We start from the raw sequence: 21159 nt of genomic DNA, 5'->3' as shown, positions 1-21159 counted from the left end.
CATGAAGATAGTCTCGTCCAAGTCTCCATACAGAAAAGCCGTCTTCACGTCAAATTGCAACACCTCCCAACCTCTTTGTACAGCGTAGTAGATAGCCGCACGTATGGTTTCGAACCGGATCACAGGTGCATAGGTCTCAGAGTAGTTAATCCCAAGTTGTTGTTTGAATCCATGGATCACTAGTCGCGCCTTGAAACGTTTGATTCGTCCACGCTCATCTCGCTTCACAGCAAAGACCCACCTACACGTTATCACCTTCACTTTCTTGGCATCTTTGCGGGGTACAAGTTTCCAGGTCTTGTGACCCTTCAACGATTGAAGTTCCACCAACATATCGTCATGAGTCGTTCACAGGTCGAGCGTAGAAGTGTTGGGTGGTTAATGTATTTATTGTTTTGGTCTGCAACTCCGCACTAACTTGCGGGCTGCGACGTGTCACTCTCTTCTTCAGCGTCTTCACCGTCTTCGTATGCATCGTCATATCCTTCAGCCATTGACGAGGGAGGAAGTGGTGGCCCCAGGATCAAATTAGAGAGGAGACTAAAGCTCTCGGACACCCAGATGAAGAGAAGAAGCCACTGAATGCGTACGAAAACAGCCAGTAGACAGATGAGAGCAGCGTAGACCGCCCAGACGTCAAGTAGAGCGGTCTTGTGCCATGGAGCTGTCAGGTTTCAGTGTAGCCAAATGATCAAATCCCAATCGTAGCGCAGCATCGATCACGTCAATAGCTCGCGTGGTGCCACCAGCTCTTTCCAGTAAAGAGCCCACTCTTCTTGCGGCATAGTATACGAGGAATTCGTGAGTAACTCACTGACTGCGGCGTGTACGTACGGGCCCGAGAGAAGATTCTTGTCCAGCGCAATACCCGCTCCGGAATCCTCGACACGGGCCGCCACGTCCGGTTGGTCCACCAAAAAGGGAATACACAGCAACGGCTTGCCCATCACAAGTGCTTCTTGAGCCGATACCATGCCACAGTGCGAAACTACCAGTCTGACAGCGGGATGACTCAGGATTTCCAAGTTCGACAGCGACGAGCTAGGTGGCTTTACAACCAGAGAAGGCGGCAATGCAGGTGGTAAATTACCACGTTGATCTGTAGGAAGAACCCATAGAACCTTCACAGGCGAGTCTTCAGGTCCCATGAGCAGTCCTTCGACGAGTGCTTGAGCCTGCCAGGCATCAATGTACGCCATCGTCCCCAGATTCAGGTACACCACACCTCCAGCAGCTGCTTCAAGGTCCTGCTCTGTAGATTTGGCTCGATGCGATGCTGTCCGCTGACGTAGTCGCAACGACGGTGTTGATTCAATTGACGCATCTAGCCAGCTCAGCAACGCCGATGGAAGAGGGTGGCGTTCTAATTTGCTCGCATTTCCACCTGGTACTGGCATTATCGGTCCAACAGCATCCACGAGCGGAGAAAGAGGTTGTGGATGCTCAAGCCCGAATGCTGTGTTCAGAATAACACGAGCTCCTTTGAACAAATCGTGCTGGGATCGGAACGGTGGCAAGTCCAGCTCATATCGCATCTTGTTGAGCTCCATGAACGGCGGGGTTAATGCCACTGACAATAACCTCGGGAATAGAATATTCATACACCGATTCCAGAGTGACATGTTCTCGCTGAATCCTGTGCCCCATGCAGGCACATAACTCGGCGCTCCTCCCAGATCAAATAGCAGTGAAGGGGAGTTCAGAATGTACGGGATTTTCAGTTTATGTGCGAGATCTTGGGCCCCCACAGTGGCGATATCCATCACCAATATGTCCGGCGCATTGGCATTGGTCCCGTTATGTTCCAGTTGAGGCAGCAGGGCGTCGAACATGGGTCTTGCTGCTCGGACGTAAATATCGTTAAACATGGTTAGAATTCCTCGGAAATTCGAGGCGTCCCGCGTCATAGCTCGGAGCTTGACGCGCAGATCTTCAGCGGATATGGGAAAGGCTCCGGCTGATAGGAAGGGGACACCGTAGGCGTGTGCCCACTCCCGCCCCGAGTCGTGAGTGGCGAAGGATACTCGATATCCTCGTTCTTTCATCTCGCTGGCCACTCGGAGCAGCGGTTGTGCATGTCCTTTGATAGCGATAGACACGAAAACGATGTGGCGGTCATGTGGGTCTAAAGGCGCCGCAGGAGCAGGCGCAGGGGGCGGTGCAGGACACGAAAACTCGCCGTTGTCGGAGATGCAGACGGGATCGACAGCAGCGGATTCTGAGACTTCTACGGGGTCTTCGGAGCTAGAGCTCGCTGAAGCTTTAGCGAGTATGTCGGTGTAGCTGGTTACATAGGTTGCATACGCGAAAAGTGACAGGAAAAGAAGAAGGAGCGCACGTAACAGCGACGACTGTAAGTGGCCGTGCCGCGCCATGTTGCGCCTTTGAATAAACTAAACCAGATGTGAGCCACAGTGGTTTTGGGTGGTGCACACGATGCGATCATGATGCGACGTTGAGTAATAACGGACACGCACTTATCAATTGGTCTCTGGAGCATCGACAGCCAAGCGGGAAAGGCAAAAATAGGAGGATGATCTTCACCGCATCTGATGGCAAGCAGTTCGAGGATCGAGCGGCATGGCGGCTCTACGAGTTCGAGTTGACCTACACGTTCCGTAACAAGAAGGACGAGACGCTCATGAAGCTGCCTGGGCAGATCGAAGGGTATGTCGCTGAATTTAATAAAGACCCAATGGTTTTGCAATGATGATAACGATGCTGCTATATGGTAGACAACCTTTTGACGTCTCGGACCTGGAGGGATGCACGGTCATGCTGCTGGACCACATTAACCAGGTGCAGATCGACAACCTGGCAAATTGCCGAGTTTTCGTCGGTAAGTGCTTGTTCCTTGCAAAGTACATGGCTTTACGATGAGACCATACTCACGAGCTGCAAATAATGTGGTAGGTCCAAGTTCGGAGTCCGTTTTCGTTCGAAACTGCAGTAATTGCGTCTTTACTATCGCGTGGTAAGAGCTGCACGCGCTTTCTGGTATCCAAGTGCTATCTCACAGTCTGTGCACTTTGCTTCTGCGTCGTTACCAGCAAGCAGCTTCGAACACGAGACTGCTCGGGCTGCTCAATCTACCTATACTCGCTGACAGACCCGATCATCGAGACGTCGCAGCAGATGACATTCGCTCCATTCAACGGTGCTTACTGCGGCATTGAGCGGGTGTGTGGCTTAGTCTGCAGCGTTTCTGCGAAGTTGATACTCATATGATCATTGTACATGGGTTGCAGAACTTTACGGACGCGCGGTTGGAACCAGCAAATAACCACTGGTCGCAGCTCTACGACTTCAATGACCCCAACAAGACAGGTGCCAACTGGCGCATTCTCCGTGAGTTTTGCGTCGGTCCAAATTCTATCCCTGCAGTCAGCTAATGGTTGTTAATTTCAGAGCAAGAGGAAGAAGTTGCGCCGTGGGTGATTGACATCGAACCGCAAGTCCCTGGCGCCACTGCGTCGTTGGGCGCATGTGTGAATCCGGTTGCGCGGGACTCTGGTTTTGTGAAGTACACCGACAGCTCTGCGTCGGCCTCTGGCGGCATGCAGTCGTTTACGTTTAACACATCCCAGAAGGAAGCAACCAAGGTGATGCAGACCACTACGTCCGACACTTCCGTTGCATCGTCGATTCCTGCTGCAATTGCAACTGCACCTGCACCGATGACATCTCAAGTTGTACCAGTCGCTCCCACGAGTGCAGCTCCAGCTCCGTCAGCCCCTGCCCAAGCGCCACCAGTACCTCCACCTGCTCCCGTTGAAGGTTCTCACGCTCTGAAGCAGGCTATTGCTGCGTCGCCAGAGCACGTCGCACCTCCTTCCATGGGATCTCCAGTGCTACCTCCAGTCGAAGGAGCCGACTTGGCCACGAAAGGGTGCGTTACAGTCAACATGGCTACACATCGTTAGTGTTTGGCTCTCATTTTCTTCTTGCTCCTACAGAAAGGATGCGCCTGTGGTGGACGTCGTCGTAGAGCAAGTCACCGAGATGATGGGGATGATGTAAGGCCCACCCTCAAGTCAAGAACTACGGCAGTAAACGGCAGTTGCAGGATTCTTTTAACATGGCTACAAAATATAACTTGCTTTCGGTAAACCTCGACATTGTCACAACTGAAAATTGCGACCATGGTACGGAATAGGAATGCCGAGAACCCTACGCGAGCCGCGAAGCTGCGTAAATGGTACGCTAGAGCGTGGTGGGTGGGCGTGCATGTGTACGGCTACGTGGTGCTAGGCGTCAAGGGTGATTTGAGTCCGCAGGCGCTGCCTACAGCTCAGTTCGTGGTGTACTTGGTCGTAGCGGTGGCAGCCATTCTGTGCTACGTGGTACTGCAATGCTCGTCGCCCGGACAACTCGACAAGAGGTCAATGCTGGCACCGGTTCAAACTACAACACCCACAGAACTTGGTAGCTCTCCGCGGATTACAACGGAAGACGGTGACGATACAGAATTGCTAGGCGATGGAGAGGAGAACGAGCATCCGAGGAACAGCGCTGATCTGCACTTCTGTAACGAATGTCACGTGTTCCAACCCCTGAGGACAAAACACTGGTACGACTATTGGTGTACTGAGGAGAATGCAACAGTTCTCACGCGACATATCTGTTTGTGCTTTTAGTAAGGATTGCGCTCGGTGTACGCGGCAGTACGATCATCAGTACGTGCAGTTAGGTTCTTTTGTGGCTCTTGATGACGATTAATTTTGCTGCGTGTAGTTGCGATTGCGTGGGGACTTGCGTGGGTGAGAACAACCGTCGGTTGTTCGTGCTGTACTTGGTGTTGCAGATTCTGGAAGGTGCGGTGATGATCGACGTGACATCGCAGGCATTTACGGAACAAGACGATGTCAACGACTGGTTCAAGACCAACGCGCTGTACATTGTGCTGTGGTTCCTGCTCATGTGCGTGCTACTTATCGTCGTTCCGCTCTTTTGCTACCAGGCGTATCTCATCTCGACGAACCAGGTGTGTACCTGTCATTTTACTCAAAACACTTTGTAAAATTGATGTCTCCGTGTATACTTGCAGACCTCATGGGAACATGCTCGCCGCTCGTCAATCACTTACTTACAGAACCTGCCGGACAAGCGCTCTCCATTCGACCGCGGCGTACTGAAAAACTGGTGGGTTTTCCTCTCCAATGGCGACAGCAACCAGTGGGTCCACAAGAGTGTTGCCAAACCGCTGACATCTCACACAGACGACGGTTCCTCGCTCGTATAACTCAAATACACAATTTTGACCAAATCACAGACTAAATCACATTTCCACTAAAACAAGCTTGTAAAACACCTGTGTCAACTTGCACACGTGTTCGACCACGGCACTGAGCATCCGGACCATGGTTCTGACCTCCTTGGCGCTTGATGCGGCTCTCGTTATCGTCTCCGTGGCCGTAGCAACTGGTGCTGTGCTGTTGTTCGCCTGGATCCGCACTCCTATCGCTGAAGCGAAGCGGTTAGCTGAAGAGCTGGACCCTCCGCAGGAAGCCACGTACGAAGACCCGAAAGCAAACAAACTGTACGTACATCGCTGCACACAAGAATTCTCGTGCAATTTAAATAACTTATATTGAAAATCCGCGTATATTCAGATTGCCATTTGGGTCTTTAGGCGACGAGAAGGCTGAGGTGACGCTGACGGTGGTGATTCCAGCGTACAATGAGGAGCAACGTATCCTGGTTACAATCAAAGACACGGTGGAGTTTTTGGACAAGAAGAAGCAGGAGGATTCTTCGTTCTCCTACGAAATTATCATAGTGGATGACTGCAGTACGGACGGAACAGTGGAGGTGGTCATGAAGGAGGTGCAGAAGTACTCTGTAGACCGTATCCGTCTCTTGAAGCTACAGAAGAACCACGGCAAAGGTGGAGCCATCCGCAAGGGTGTCATGCGCGCTCGTGGTCAGCGTGTGTTATTTGCAGATGCAGACAATGCTACGGAAATCAGAGACTTTGACAAGCTGGCCAAGGCCTTGGACGAAGCTGCGAACTCAAATGGTGTCGTGGTGTGTGGCAGTCGCGCTCATCTTGAAGAACAGACTATCGCTAAGCGAAACCCGCTCCGGAATTTATTGATGCACGGCTTTCACTTGATAGTGTCGACGCTGTGCATTAAAAACGTGCGGGACACCCAGTGTGGCTTCAAGCTCTTTGATCGCACAGCGGCCCGTGTGCTGTTTGCCCCAATGCATATCGAACGATGGGCGTTTGACGTCGAGCTGCTGTACCTCGCAGCCAGCAGCAAGATGGCAATCAAGGTGCGTACAGTGATTTTACGCTGAGGTATTGATGAGACTCTCACACTGTCATACATTTGCAGGAAGTTGCTGTGCAGTGGACGGAGGTGCCAGGTTCCAAGCTTAGTGTCATCTCGGCGACGATCACGATGTTGCGAGAGATCATTCTCATCCGTTTGTGCTATACTGTCGGCATCTGGAAGATCAACGACGGTGGCTTTCGTCTAGCCAAAAGACCGTGATTAGCAAAACCTCGCTCGGTCCGTGTACTTACTGGGAGCCAACAGGGAATCTAGGGCTCACAAAACTAAAATCCATGCCTATCTGTTCACTCTGGAGTCTTTAAGCATGAGCTAATCATCGGGTCTACATCAAACGCACATGCCTCATTATTTAGAAACGGTCAACGGGGTCTTTCGGTGGTGCCATGGGGTTTGCTTTGGAGTCTACGTAAAACACAAACAATTAGCGCACTGTAACTATGCGTTGGGTAGTCGCTACTCAGTCAACGTACTCTTGCGCTTACAGTGCCCAGAGACCCTCTCTTTCTGCGAAGCTGAACATGTTCGTTTGAAGCAGAATCATCTCGGTTCTTGCTATGCTTCGCTTCTTTCCAATAAGCAGCATCACTTGAGCTGTTGGACAGCACAAAGCTCAAGTTCTTTCGGTCCATCCTGGGAGATCTTTGCTTGTCAGGAACAAGATTCAGTGTTCGCTGCTTGGGTCGCTGTGGCTTGGTGGGGGTTCCGCTGCTGATAATTTCTAGTTCGTCTTTCCGTTTGCCTTTACTCAACCACGACTGGAGTGGCCCACTTGGCCCTGCGTTATTCTTGCGATAGTTCGAACGCTGTTCGCCCCACTCTTTGTTTCCAGACTTATCGCATGGGTTGGTTCCTGCTCCTGTACTTTTCTCCGCTTCAAGTTCTTTTTTCTTCTCATCCAGCTCGAAGTATTCATCCAAACCCCAAACTGTGCGCTTTTTGTTCTCGATCGCCTTGATATCATATTTCTCTTCAGCATGATTCATAAACCTCTTTAAATCGATTCCCGATTTCTTCTTCGGTTGACGTTGTTTCTGCTCAGCACCGAAGAATCTGCTGATCCTCTCTTGGTTTTTCTTGGGCGTTGTGTCTATCGGTCTGGTCTTCTTCTTTAGCGTTGAATCGCTTCGCTTCCTCTTACGTGACTCGTGTTTGTCATACTTGAACTTCTGCTCCGGCCGCGTTTTGTCGTCCTCAGGTCGGCTCTTTCTAGAAAACTTTTCAACATCTCGACTCTTCTTCAAGACGACCTTGTCATGAGACCGACTACTTGAATAGTGCTCCGTGTTTTCTCTTGGCGTCAATGGCTTCCGCTTCTTTTTCTTCCGTTCTGGTGTCGAAATTTTCTCGATCGAACTGCGTTGACAGCTGGTAGTCTCGCCTTCGTCAATTGAAGTTAACTTGGTAAAGTAATTACTCATGACCTTCTTGCTACTAGCATTCGCCTTTTCTTCCTTTTCCTTTGCAAGTTGCCTTTTTGTAGACCTCATCGCATCCTCAAGACCCTAAAACACAAAAAAGTACAATTGTCACACAGCCATCCAGCAATATTAGTTATCCACATCACGGTACTACCTTCTTTAGATCAGCATTCAAGCGATCAGCTCGAGTCTCGCCTTCGACTTCACCATCGACCAATCTATACGTCCGCAACTTCCTCCACTTTGCATCTAAACACGAGACCCGTCTTAGTCCAATATTGCCTTCACCAAGTTGCAAATTCTCGGGAAATGGATGACGCACCATTGGACGAGATTTCGACGTCGTTGCGGTCTCGATTCCGCTTCAACATGATGGTCAGCGGGAGCCTATGCAGCAAAACGACACCCCAAGGTCAGAAATTGCGCCAATAGGTTCGTTCTACAGCAATCTTCTCCTTATATCGAATTCGTACATCTCCTCAGTATCCACGCGTATAGGGAACTCGTCATCTTGGCGGTCTATACGGAGAACTTTGGACACACGATGGCCGCGCGGGTCCCCCGCAACGAACGCCTGTAGCATCAGACAGACACGAATTGTAAGACTTCTAACATGAATTATAGCACACGAATTGGAGGCAAACCGCGCACCATAGAGTAGTATTCGACCGTGTCACCAGGGAATAGCGTCTCCGCTTGGAGCTCCGATGCCGAGAGCCCCACCATCGTCACACGCTTGGCACCACCGTCTCGGCTAAATAATTGGCGCGCCAAATTCGTACAAAACCTTTCACATAGCATAGTTAAATTCTTGTCCTTAAAACAAAAGCAAAAAATAAAATAAAAGCAAAATTGCTCTAATTCTCTGGATTTTAATCCAGAGTTGTTATGGCAATCTGACTGGAGGTCTGAATTTTGAAATGATAGCACACGGAAACTTAATATTATATCACAATATACTGCAATCATTACAAGACGAAATGCGATGTCGCGTGTGCCTCAATACACATTAAAGGAGTGTTGGTCCATACTAGCGCAACATTCACTGGGTTCCCAGGCACTCATCTGTCACTATTCTAGTTTCGTTTTCTTCCGCTCCCACGAAACTATTAATCCACAGAGAATCAGGAACGAATGCACATTCTCGGACGAAACCACGGGATCCAGGAGGAAACTGATGAAGTCGCTGATCCACGGATGATTTTCCACCTGATACAGTGCAAAACATTGGTTAGTTTAGCCATTTCAAGACACAAAATACAGCACACGTACCCGGAAGTCATCACTCTCAGCACAACCAACGAGCAGTGGCGATAGCTTCAGTACGAAGACGCAGGAACTTGCCCCATTGAGATCCGTCTAGCATTGCAGGAAGCAGAGACTCCATTAGTTCATTCGCTATTGGGTGGATCCTCACGACAGGCTGCTGCAATTCGCGTAAGACCAGACACGATACGGTTCGCTGTCGACTTGGAATATCGATCCAGTTGATTGATAGCCTGACAGAGCGTCACGACAGCAAGTTGACGGCATGTTGCGTACTCTGCACTAGCTTCGGGAACTGTGGAGGCTCGTAAAACTTTACGCTACGCAGTACCGTGGAATTAATCCGTTGGGGCCGTCCATCCCTCATTCTATTCGGTATTCCCAGTATAAAAGTACACTAAATCCAGAGCTTCCCGTGCACCGCACGACATTGTCTTTATTTGCTTTCTTCTGTGTGTGTTTTTAACAGATGTGTGTTTTGAAAGAGGATAAACTTTCCTAAAAAAACTTAAAGCTTAAGCTTTTTGTAAAAAAAATGAAGCATGTGTACGTGTAGTACCGGTACACGGTGTACCGGTACTTCAGTATCACTTTACTTTAGTAAAGCAAAACATTTAACTTATTTTAAGAAATCGAACTGTATTGCATCTTTTTAATTGAAGATCTTCAAGCAGTTTTAGTCAACATGGGTCGAGCTGATGTGCTGGTCCTCTTCGCTTTTGATAATGTACTAGTAGACGTGGACTCGAACGTCGGCACCGCTCAAGCACTCGACGGTGAACGGGCCAACACAATCTGGACCAAACATGCTGCAGACGCGAAGCTCGACCGTGCCAAAGTGATGGACGAATTCTTCGTCCAACTCGCCAAAGAGCGCCCCCAACTGACACACGAGGACATTCGTAACGCAGCGCAACGTCTTCCGTTCAAACAGCACATGCTGGACGCCATTCGACTCGCAGTGGATGACTTCGGAGCCACATGCAAGATCGTGAGTGACTCCACGGTCTTCGGTGTTCAGAGTTTTCTCGAACGTCACGATCTGGTCGGTCGAGTGAGTGAGGTGGTGGCCAACCCGACGCACTTTGAAGACGGAGGCAAAGTGTTGAGAGTGAGGCCTAACCAGGGTGACCATGTCGCTCCACATGGCTGTCAAGACTGCGCCACCAACTTGTGCAAAGGTGTTGTGCTGGATCGGATCCTGCAGCAACATCGGTACTCAAGAGTGCTGTATGTTGGTGGAGGGGTCGAAGATTTTTGTTCGTCGACGAGATTGGCAATGTGCGTGAAAAGACAAAGAAGAGCTCGCTAAAAAGTATACTGATCATTTCTTTGCATTGTTTTTTTTAGGGACGACGTCGTGTTTGCTCGCGTGAGTGGGAAGAACGAGTTATTGACGCTGCTGAACGAGAATCCTGACCAGATTCAGGCGCATATTCGCCAGTGGAGGACGGGAGAGGACATCCTCGCGTACTTCCGAAGCTTTTTCTATCGTCAATACCCTGAATGTCGTCAACCAAACGCTAGCGACACGTTGATCTACGCTGAGCAGGACGGAAACTTTTCGGTTCCCACCCCAATGCCTCGAGAAACCGGAGAACTGCTGGTGGTTTTCGATTTTGACGACTCGTTAGTGAACGAGGACTCGGATGTGTTCGTGTTCGGGTCGCTCCACCCAGAGTTGTGTCAAACAGTGTATGAACGACACGCTAAGAAGCCGATATGGCCGAGCGTGTTCGATGATATGCTCCAGGTTTTGTCGAGCGAGAAGCCTCACGTGACGCCTGAGTTGATTCGTGACGCGGTGGCCCAGATTCCGATCCAAGCTCGTATGATTGACGCTATCCGTATGGCAGTGGAATTGTTCGGTGCGGAGGTCAAAGTCATCAGCGACGGCAACACATTCTACATCGAGAGTATGTTGCAACATCGAGAGTTGAGTGAACACGTCAAGGAAGTGTTTGCCAACCCTGTCGAGCATGAAACCTTAGACGATGGACGCACCAGACTTCGTATCCGTCCGTACCACGCCGATCATCTCGATCCACATGGATGCACGTGGTGTCCTACAAACATGTGCAAAGGCAGCATTTTGGATTCGATTCGCAACGGGAAATCCTACTCCCGCGTGATTTATATTGGCGACGGCACTGGAGACTTCTGCCCGGCATCTCGCCTAACAGAGTGAGTTATTGACGGCAAAACAGCACTTGTAAAACGTGTTTCTGACATTATTATTACTGCAAATGCAGGAATGATGTGGTGCTTGCGCGGTCACACCTCGTTAATGGGAATGCGTACGGTTTACAGAGAAGAATCAACGAAAACCCTGGTGTCGTACACGCTCCCGTCGTGTCTTGGAGCACAGGATACGACATCTACCGTCGATTCGCTCAGTTCTGTCCGTCTCCGTACGTCATTCCTCGTGTAACCCCGCGAATCTCCGGCAGCGTTTTGGTCGTGTTTGATTATGACTGGTCGTTGGTCAACGAGAACTCGGACACTTTCATCTTCCAGCAATTATATCCCCAACTTCTTGATACATTGCGGGAACGACGCAAGACGCAGCCATCGTGGACGAAGATCATGGACGATATGCTTGGCGTGCTAGCAGAAGACAAAGCGAACATTACTTCGGACACGATACGAGCCACAGTGGCCCGTGTTCCTATTCAAACGCACATGCTGGATGCTCTTCGTCTCGCTGCTGAGATACACAGCGCCGACGTCAAGATTGTCAGTGACGCGAACTCTGTGTACATCGAGAGTATGCTGGAACATCATGGCTTGACACAGGATGTAAGCGAGGTCATCACAAACCCCGCTTCATTCGAGCTAGAGGAGAATGGGTGCAGTCGTCTTCGTGTCCGTCCGTACCATGGAGAAGCGTATGAACCTCATGGCTGTAAATGGTGCCCCACGAACATGTGCAAGGGTCGAATTGTTGACATCCTGCGTAATGCACATTCATACACGTCTGTGCTGTACGTTGGCGATGGCTCGGGCGATTTCTGCGCAGCGACGCACCTGACAAAGTACGTTAAGTATTTGGTGCTGGAAATGAGGAATACCTAACTTTTTATCGGTTGCAAAAATTGCAGGAATGATGTCGTATTTGCACGCGCGGATGAAGCAAACGGCAGAGCCTATGGGTTGCAGAAGCGAATTGATAGCAATGCTGAAATGGTGAAGGCGGCTGTGGTTCCCTGGAGCACGGGCGACGATATCTATCGTCACTTTGCGCAGTTTTTTCACGCGCCACCTCAGTGAAGCTTTTTCTCAGTCTAGTCGTGTTGCTTGAAGCAAGGCGCTTGAATGAACATGCGTCATAACCCGTGGTCTTATCAAACTGAATCAACTCTTGCAGCCGTACTTTTGAAAATAAACAAACGTTTAAGACCGCGTTTTGGCTTGATGTCTTCGATGCGAACTTTAAACTACAGTAAACACTGTTGAGAATCAGCGGTGCTGGCTCGTGTCATCGACGTCTATTATAGTGTTCAACCACTTCAACATGGAAGCTCATTTGAGTTCAAATGTGACAGTACGGTCAGTGTGCATACTGTTCAATTCGATTTGATGCACTCACTTTGAGTGTGAGTCGTCACATCATCATGGATCGCAAAGATCGCGATGAAGTGCATCGAGTGCATATTCCGAAAAGATTCACGTCCAACATTGCAAACCGAGAGAAGAGGTCTGTTCCTCATTTCGCGACTTCTTCCTTCAGTATCCGAGAGGCTTCATAAGGTATTCCCTATGTCTGAAAGTTCGGGAAAAGTGCTGGTGGTCTTCGACTTCGACGAGTCGCTGGTAAACAAAGAATCGGACAGATTTCCATTCCAATGCTTCCACCCAGAGTTGCTCGAGACACTTGATGAACGCCACGCGTTGAATCCTGTCTGGCCGAGTGTATTCGATGAGATGCACGGAATCCTGGCAAACGAAAAACCGGAGATAACACCTGAGCTGATTTGCGCGCGAGTTGCACAAATCCCAATCCAAGAACGCATGGTCGACGCCGTTCGCATGGCTGCGGAGAAGTTCGTCAGCGATGGCAACAGCCTCTTCATCGCAAAAGCACTGATGTACCATGGACTGACGCCGTATATCAACGAGGTCTTGACGAACCACGCAGAGGTCGAGACAATGGACAATGGACGCACCAGGATTTGTCTCCGTCCGCATCATGACACCCCGATGAGTTGTCCGTGGTGCCCCTCGAACTTGTGCAAAGGCAGCGTTCTGGATTCGATCCGTAGAACAAAGCAATACTCCCGCGTGCTTTACGTCGGTGATGGCATTGGAGATTTCTGTCCTGCATCTCGTTTGACAAAGTAAGGTGCCAGGATGGGGTTGGTTAAGCTGCGGTACTGTGCTAACTGTTTATGATCTCGCTTTCAATTTGCTTAGGAACGATGTCGTGTTTGCACGCGCGGATGAAGCCACTGGAAGGTCGTACGGACTGCAAACGCGAATTGACAACAACTCTTCGCTAATCAAGGCATCAGTGGTGCCCTGGAGCACGGGGGACGACATCTATTGCAACTTTGCGCAGGTTTTTCAGAACCAGATTTCATCATGCTAAGCGTAGCGTTGTGTGTATCCAGAATCGCGGTCATTTAATGAAAACAACAATTCCTTGGGTTCTTAACAGCGATCCACGTTGCAACACTACAGGTTAAGCTGAGCTTGTGTTCCCGCACACGCATCACGCTCTGTTGCAAATTTTCTCTCGCAAAGACATGGCAAACTCCTCAAACCAGTCCAAACTTTCCGGGTTCTGCAACGCGTTCTTGTTGGTCACCGCGTGGCCGTCAATGATCTTCTTGACAGTCAACTCCACCTTCTTCCCACTCACAGTATGAGGAATCGCAGGACAGGCAACAACCATCCCTGGCATGTGTCGCGGAGAAGTTTGGTCTCGAATACGCTGACGGACTTTCTTTTGGAAGGCGGAGGTACACTCGTGGCCCTCAGCCATCACTACAAACAGCAGAATACGGACGTCTGGGGTCCCGTCATTCAGCGTATAGCTCTGTCCGACGACCACCGAGTCGGCCACTTCTTCCATTTTCTCCAGCACCTTGTAGATATCCGCAGTTCCGATGCGGACGCCGCCTGTGGTGCCAAGTTGACAATGTACGTGGAATTAGTTGGATATCCACATAGCCGAGTGTGACGGGATGCCCCTACCTGGCTTTAAAGTAGCGTCGGAGCGACCGTAGATGATAACTCCACCACTCTTCGTGACTTCAGCAAAGTCACCGTGCTTCCAGATGTCTGGGAACGTATCAAAATCTGTAAAACATTTACGCGTCAGAACTCATAGGTTAGTATAGTAAGGTTGCAGACTCACAGGCGTCATGATACTTGGCACCACTGTCGTCGTTCCAGAAGTATAGTGGCATGGATGGGAATGGCTGCTTGCAGACAAGCTCGCCTTGCTCTTGGGTGATTTCTTGGCCGTCGTCAGTGAAAATGCGTACGTCTAGACCCAAACCACGCGTCTGGAGCTCACTATCGCAGACTATAACCACGTTAGAATGCCTACGGATATGGTGATCTGGATACATATTTCTATACCTGGCAGATTGGTGCAACCCAGAGCAAAGCAGCCATTTAGATCAGTTCCCCCGCTGATGGAAGCGAACTGGACATCGCTCTTGATCCCCTCGTATACAAACTGAAAAGTGGTGTGAAGTTAGAAAATGTTGGGGTTATCTGAAATGGTGATCGGTAGTTGCTAACCTTGAAGATGTTGGTGCTCGCTGGAGATCCTGTCGACGTGATCAGCTTCAGCTTGGACAAGTCAAACTTTTTGCCGGGAACGCAGCCCGAGTCCATAACCGCGGCCAGGTATCGCGCACTTGTGCCAAACACGGTCACACCAACGTCCTGAGCATACGACGTGGTTAACGTTACAGCTTTCATGAAGTCGTAACAGACGCTAACCTGTGCGTATTTCCACAATGCGTCTGTGGATGGGTACAACGGATTGCCGTCGAAGAGCACGATCGTTGCTCCAATGCCAAGAGAACTCACTAACCACGTCCACATCATCCACCCTGTTGTCGTGTAGTAGAACACGCGATCTTCTCGACGTATGTTCAAATGCTACAGGTAAACCTTGTTAGTTTCGGAACATTTTAGCACAAACTCGAGCCATTTCGAACATACAATCGCAAGTTCCTTGAGGTGGTTCAGCACCACACCTGGACCTTGAACGAGACACTTTGGTAGTCCAGTAGTTCCACTACTGTACATCACGTAGACCGGGTGGTCGAAGGGCAGCTGAGCGAAGGGAATCGAGTCCTTCACAGGCTCCACAGCTTCGTGGATAAAGCGATCATAGTAGACTGCGCTGCGAATCTTAGACAGATCCAGGTCGTGAGTGTCTGGGACAGTAAAGCGAATCACGACCACTTTTTCCACGGTCGGCAATTCGTCGATTATTGTCTTCAACTGCGGAAAGATATCGATGCGATTCCCCTTGTAAAAGTATCCATCCGTGGTGAACACAACCTTAGGGGTGATCTAGCGACACATATTACCGAGCAAAAATACGTCAAAGCAATTCCGGTATATCCATCCGTCTGGAAGAGCGAGCATACCTGAGCAAAGCGATCCAAAACTCCTTGAGCACCAAAATCAGGCGAGCAACTGGACCAAATCGCTCCCAAACTGGTGGTGGCGAGCATAGCAATGATCGCTTCTGGGATGTTCGGAATGAATGCTGCGACACGGTCACCAGCAACAATGCCCATCTCTGCCAGTCGAGCGGATAGCTTTGCCACACGCTCGTACAGCGCCTTGTACGAGATCACTGTCTCTTGGTTGCTGGTCTCCGCCTTGAAAATTATAGCAGGGCGATCATCACGGAAGCGTAGCAAGTTTTCCGCAAAATTCAGTCGTGCACCGGGGAAGAACTTGGCACCTTCAGCCATCAATGCTCAAGAGAATCAGTAATACTCTGCAAGCAAAACCGATTCCAGTTATCTACTACCTGGCATCTTCTCCTTGTCCTCGATCACCTTCGTGTACGGCTGCGACGCCACCATCCCCGTAAAGTCCCAACACTGTAAACCCCCAGTAGTCAGTCCCATGGCCAATACCTCGACAACGTCTCCAGTTGTCTAGTCGCCCCGGCCCTACCGCTCCCCAAAAGTCCTCGAGGTTGTCGACTGACCACTGCCACAGTTCCTGTGGTGTCTTGAGTGACAACCTATTCAGCATTTTCCAATGTCATCCTGTTCTATCAATTAAGCGGTAACTGTTTTTTTTCTCACTTAAAGCGTTCGTTTACAAGATTCGAGAACTTAGTCCAGTTAGAAAAAGCCACGAGATCCGCTGACGGAGACCACACTGCGCAATTTTGATACGTCAATGTCAAATATGAATATATCACGCAAGGGCACTTAAGTATCTAAGACGTACGAGTAGCCCCATCCTTCACTCTCTTGGCGTCAGTGGAGGGGACTGTGTCTCCCTTGCGCTTGCCCAGCACCACCATCGCCAGGGTTTGATTTGGTGTGGCTACTTAAAATATTACTTGATCTCAACTTGACATGTACTACACATGTACATGTAGTACCGGTACATGTACCGTATTTAGAAAATGCTATTTCCCCTCCAAGCATTACAGTAATATATTACAGTACTGTAAATGGGAACGCCAAAAAACCCTTCACCCAAAAACCACCCACCCGCAGTAACTGCGTCACCCACCTGCTCCAATCTGAAAAGCTGTGTTCCGGCGAACCCTGCCCAGCAAATCGCTAGTTCTGATAATTACTCAGAGCCCCAAAGAATCAGGAAATGAGCATTTCTGGGCTCAAAGTCCAAAGGCTTTTCAGCAGAGAGTGGGTTCCTTTCCTTCTACGGCCACTGGTATGTTGCTAGCGGCAGCTTTGAGCCATGACTAAGCAGCTTTAGATGAGCAGTGAAGCACCATGCATAGCAATGCTTGACTGTGAATAAGCGTCACATTCAGCATTTTAACTGTTAATTAGATCCTCTTCCCACTCCATTATTAGCTCTAACCTAGTTTTGGATCTTGGTGATCATGGTGTGGTCGGTAAAGTACAACGACGAGTTGTAACTGGTATTCCCGGACCGGGGAAAGATCAGTAAATTTGGTCAACTGCCAATCGCGTCCAAAGACCGCAAGCTCCGAGCTCAAAAACCGCACGGCGCTCGATGCGTCCGGAAAGAAGCAGCTCGAGCTGCCAGCGAGATTGTTATTGCAGATCTCTCCGACACTATGTGACCTTCAGCGACACCGACAGGCTACGCTTCCCGGCGCCAACTTCAAGAGGATATATATCCTACTGCATCGAATAGAACTGACACGCGCTTGTAAACATAGCACGGAACTTCGCCGAAACAGACCAATCACGAAACCAAGGTGGAAGGAGCGGAGGTGGCTCGGGAAATACATGTAGCTATTCGCCAGGATATCCGGATGTGTCGACTATGCTTCCGCTGGGCCGCGTCGCCACTTAAACAGCCGGCGCCGTGTGCATGCCCGGGGCAGGTACAGTGCCATACGTTGCATCGGTTCACGGAAGGACTGGAGACACCTTCTGACCGCGGTATGGTAGCAAGCATCACAATTGGTCGGGTGATAGACTAAAATGATGCTGCCTCTCACTTTGAAGAGCTAAGGAGCTTGGCACCCATCTCGTTTGGAAGCGGCACGTGTCCGGCATCTCATACCGCTCACGTCCCTTTGAGGGGAATCTCAGCGGGTCAACCTCCATGAGTGCAGCCCATCGAGCTAACCAGATCTGCTTTACCCCTCTTTGCTGTGATGGTTCCCGAAGAAGGAAATCATTCAATTATGCTGTGATTCTCTTTCGATAAAATAACTCGAGCGACATTTAAAGGCTATCTAAAAAGTACGTCGCAGCTTTTGACGAAGCGATGACCTCATTGGCAACGAGCACCAGCATTCAACATCACTGACTCGACCGAATTAAAGATGGCACTCGTTATTTAGCCAGACTGGGTAACAAGAGACAGTACAATTACACCAGAATACAACCGATTAGCATGCCCGAATATGCCAGACTCAGGAAGAGCCGGACGTGTCATCAGTTGACGTGTCTTCGGAGTATACGTATAACCGGATGGCAGTGTGTTGGCTTTGAAACTGAACCCCGCAAGACGGTCAGCATCTAACTCTCAAGACAAAGTGCAGGGGGAATAACCTGGAGGTAGTCAACGCATCAAACACACTAACAAAAGACCAAATCATTGAAAAACTAGTTGCATTAAATGCACATGCACAGGTACCGATAGCGCAAATACTGTAGCTCCTTCCGACTTAGCAGATATAGGTTTTCAGCACCGGCAAATATCTCAGAAGCTAACAGCATATACATGCCACAATTGTAGCTATCAACCTGCACTCCAAGCTCGCTCGTGTATGGTCGAATTCGGTATTTTCTTGTAGCGAAATCTGGCAGCAATGCTACCATCTTCTCAGCGAGAGGTCGAACTTTTACGCCGTAGCTTGAGCTCATTGGATCATAGATAAAAACTTCTTTAAGCGACAGATCCATCATAACCGCACACCAGTGATTCTTGTTGCAGATGACAGGAATCAAAATCTTTTGGTTTGTCATGCCAGCAAACACGTCCTTCATAGTCTCCACCGCTAAGAAACCATTCATGACGTTACCGGCGATTGACGTGTCTACAGCAATCGTGTCTTCTCTCGCTGCGAGCAACTTTAACATCAGCTTATTGACCGTGCTGTCGCCTAACGCAGACTTGCCGACGAGTTCGAGTGCTTCAGCCTATGTGCAATTACACAGCAGTAGATATTAGTATTTCCATTGCGGGGCCTGACTGTATGCAACTGCGTACCTGCACCGATAGTAAAGGAATAGATTTGATCTTGGATTGTGTATCAGGATCAAGATCAACACAAAACCATCGGGGCATTTGGAGTTCGAAATCGATGGTATCAATCCAAACGATAGCTTTTTCCACATATTGGATGGTTTTCATCGCTTTGTGCCACTTCTTCATGACACCCAGCGTCTCGGTGGAGTAGGTACCTACTCCAACAATTTCCACGACAATGTCCTTCTCACCTAGATTTTGATCACTTGATTCCTTGTGTGCCTTCTGAAGAGCTAGCACTTTGGCACTGCATCTATCAAGGATATCCTTTCGGAAAATTCGGGGGATGGACTCAGCAGAGACGATCTTTTTTGAGGCGGGAAGTCTTGCTACCTTGTGGGCAACTGGAGCTCGGGGATTTTTTGTGAAATCGAACAGCTTAAATCTGGACACAATTGTGGCAGATGTCTCGTATGTTGACTCAATGCGTACGGCGTCTTGTATGGTTGCTAAACTCAGATTATCCGAGTACAAATTTGAATCATCTTGCACCATCAAAACATTTTTGCGGCGAGCTGCTTTCTTGGATTTTGCACTTTGCTTTGGGCGACCTCGGGACCTTGGAGGGCTCGCCACATCAAATGTATCATTTCCGACCGGTTGCAGAGTCGCATGAGAAGCTGAAGTCTCCACACCAGTCTGACAAATAAGCTCGGCCGACACCGAACCAGACTCTCCAGACTGGATGCCAGACTCTTCAGACTGGATGCCAGACTCAACAGACTGGGTGCCAGACTCGCCAGACTGGGTGCCAGACTCGCCAGACTGGGTGCCAGACTCGCCAGACTGAGGTGTAATCTGCGTAGAAGGCTGTGATAATTCAGGGTCTTCCACTTCAACCTCGCCCACGGTATCTGAGTCGAAGACATCGTCGCGCGTACCTTCACTGATTGTCGGCATCTTAATCGATGAAGAAAAATCTCCAACCTTGAAACGGTGGGCGACGGCCTTTAAATAAGTCATTGCTTCACGATATTGGACCATGCCTAAACCAGCCATCGAATCGCAAATTTCACTAGCAATAGGCAAGGCCTCTCGGTACTTCCGGTTCGAATCCCATGGCCGCTCATCGGTCACCAATACCCTTCGAACGGCAAAAGATTCCACAGTAGTAGGAGCATCACTGGCGTTTTCGAACTCTATCGACGACCGTACAGACGACAGGACCCATCGCTGATGCACCAGTTGAGTCGGGATAACAGTCTCCTTGTTTAGTGCTCTTCTAAGAAAGAAGACGTGTCGACACGGCAATAAACGTGTACTCATAAAGAGACACGAGCAAGTCCAGTCGTGAGTCGTAATAGTGTACTCTGCGTCTACCTCATCGAGGGCGTCTTCATCGGGGGATGTACTCTTCACAAAGTACACACCTGGCGCTCTCTCGGAAAAGGCGTAAGATGCACGATCAAGTGCGTAGCAATACTGATCGTGTATTAACTCGCATGCATGTTCACTGACGAGGTTTGCAACCAACGTCATTTCGCGATCGTAACCAACATGCTGGACATTAACCTTCTTGTACACCTCATCCATAAATCGTCGCTCTTGAAGACTCTGGTAATACATAATCGACGCTATGCATTCGTCCACTGCCATAAAAGAGTTTACCCACTCCTTCAACTGCTTCCACGAGGCCTCCAACCTGTTGTTGGTGTTATTACCAAGCGTCACGGTGTTTTGGCGCTTGTGTGCACACCACAGCTCGCGACATTTGTCCCAATTCTTAATGAAATAGGCGACAAAAGGGTGTCGGACGGATTCAAACGGTTCCACTATTGTGTTCGTAGTTTCACAGCGTTCAGATTCGGATGTGGTATGATTCCGCGCTTCTGTCGCCACATTCTGCCCGACCGCCACAATATTCTGCCCAACTGGTGCCAGATTCTGCCCAACTGGTGCCAGATTCTGCCCAACTGGATCTGAAGTCAATTGCCCAGATCGGGGGCGCCCCATTCCGCACACGTGCAACATGTACCGAAAGTGCTTCATATACTCTTTCTCGGTCTTCGCATATACAAGCAGGTTCATCAGACCTCGTAGCTGATCCTTTCCCCACGTGTTACAACCGTAGTCTGCTGACGCGATTTCCTCCCGCAAATACTTTAAGACGTGAAATTGGCAGAGCAGGGTAGTGACGTCAGGGAAAGCAGTCTTCAGTACCGATAGTTCCGTGAAGTCCTTGTCGATCAACACGCAGCGTAGTTTTGTCCAAGCCGGATTGTTACTGTTAAATTCTTCAAGCGCCGTCAGTAATGTCGGCC

General features: G+C 49.6%; 7 protein-coding genes across 7 annotated transcripts; 4 read left to right on the top strand and 3 right to left on the bottom strand.

The window, feature by feature from the left end:
* Positions 1-413: 413 nt before the first annotated feature.
* On the bottom strand, positions 414-2045 carry PITG_14981 (uncharacterized protein; the record flags this gene model as incomplete). Its single annotated transcript, XM_002899101.1, has 2 exons — positions 414-664; positions 815-2045. The coding sequence occupies 2 exons, from the start codon at positions 2043-2045 to the stop codon at positions 414-416; spliced, it is 1482 nt and encodes a 493-aa protein (XP_002899147.1).
* A 488-nt stretch (positions 2046-2533) lies between these two features.
* Positions 2534-4020, top strand: PITG_14980 (uncharacterized protein; the record flags this gene model as incomplete). The annotated part of the gene is made up of 7 exons (XM_002899100.1): positions 2534-2667; positions 2736-2839; positions 2914-2974; positions 3051-3180; positions 3249-3363; positions 3409-3899; positions 3961-4020. The coding sequence occupies 7 exons, from the start codon at positions 2534-2536 to the stop codon at positions 4018-4020; spliced, it is 1095 nt and encodes a 364-aa protein (XP_002899146.1).
* Positions 4021-4195: 175 nt separating this feature from the next.
* Positions 4196-5242, top strand: PITG_14979 (palmitoyltransferase, putative; the record flags this gene model as incomplete). The annotated part of the gene is made up of 5 exons (XM_002899099.1): positions 4196-4198; positions 4260-4570; positions 4638-4676; positions 4735-4984; positions 5048-5242. 5 exons carry the CDS (start codon positions 4196-4198, stop codon positions 5240-5242), a joined length of 798 nt encoding a protein of 265 aa, XP_002899145.1.
* Positions 5243-5680: 438 nt separating this feature from the next.
* PITG_14978 (dolichyl-phosphate beta-glucosyltransferase, putative) lies at positions 5681-6500 on the top strand (the record flags this gene model as incomplete). The annotated part of the gene is made up of 3 exons (XM_002899098.1): positions 5681-5700; positions 5793-6283; positions 6346-6500. The coding sequence occupies 3 exons, from the start codon at positions 5681-5683 to the stop codon at positions 6498-6500; spliced, it is 666 nt and encodes a 221-aa protein (XP_002899144.1).
* Positions 6501-6763: 263 nt separating this feature from the next.
* Positions 6764-9003, bottom strand: PITG_14977 (uncharacterized protein; the record flags this gene model as incomplete). The annotated part of the gene is made up of 6 exons (XM_002899097.1): positions 6764-7680; positions 8043-8107; positions 8194-8294; positions 8372-8507; positions 8861-8929; positions 8993-9003. The coding sequence occupies 6 exons, from the start codon at positions 9001-9003 to the stop codon at positions 6764-6766; spliced, it is 1299 nt and encodes a 432-aa protein (XP_002899143.1).
* Positions 9004-9827: 824 nt separating this feature from the next.
* On the top strand, positions 9828-12256 carry PITG_14976 (pyridoxal phosphate phosphatase, putative; the record flags this gene model as incomplete). The annotated part of the gene is made up of 5 exons (XM_002899096.1): positions 9828-10267; positions 10337-10497; positions 10585-11170; positions 11239-12021; positions 12088-12256. The coding sequence occupies 5 exons, from the start codon at positions 9828-9830 to the stop codon at positions 12254-12256; spliced, it is 2139 nt and encodes a 712-aa protein (XP_002899142.1).
* Positions 12257-13697: 1441 nt separating this feature from the next.
* Positions 13698-16518, bottom strand: PITG_14975 (acetoacetyl-coenzyme A synthetase; the record flags this gene model as incomplete). Its single annotated transcript, XM_002899095.1, has 13 exons — positions 13698-14107; positions 14183-14287; positions 14346-14516; positions 14573-14672; positions 14738-14884; positions 14942-15103; positions 15167-15358; positions 15422-15523; positions 15601-15923; positions 15993-16065; positions 16142-16211; positions 16276-16351; positions 16424-16518. 10 exons carry the CDS (start codon positions 15997-15999, stop codon positions 13698-13700), a joined length of 1719 nt encoding a protein of 572 aa, XP_002899141.1.
* Between the last annotated feature and the right edge of the window lie 4641 nt (positions 16519-21159).

The sequence above is a fragment of the Phytophthora infestans genome, genomic scaffold, assembly GCF_000142945.1.
Source record: "Phytophthora infestans T30-4 supercont1.33 genomic scaffold, whole genome shotgun sequence".
Classification (NCBI taxonomy): domain Eukaryota; phylum Oomycota; class Peronosporomycetes; order Peronosporales; family Peronosporaceae; genus Phytophthora; species Phytophthora infestans.
This window is presented reverse-complemented; position numbering and strand designations above follow the sequence as displayed.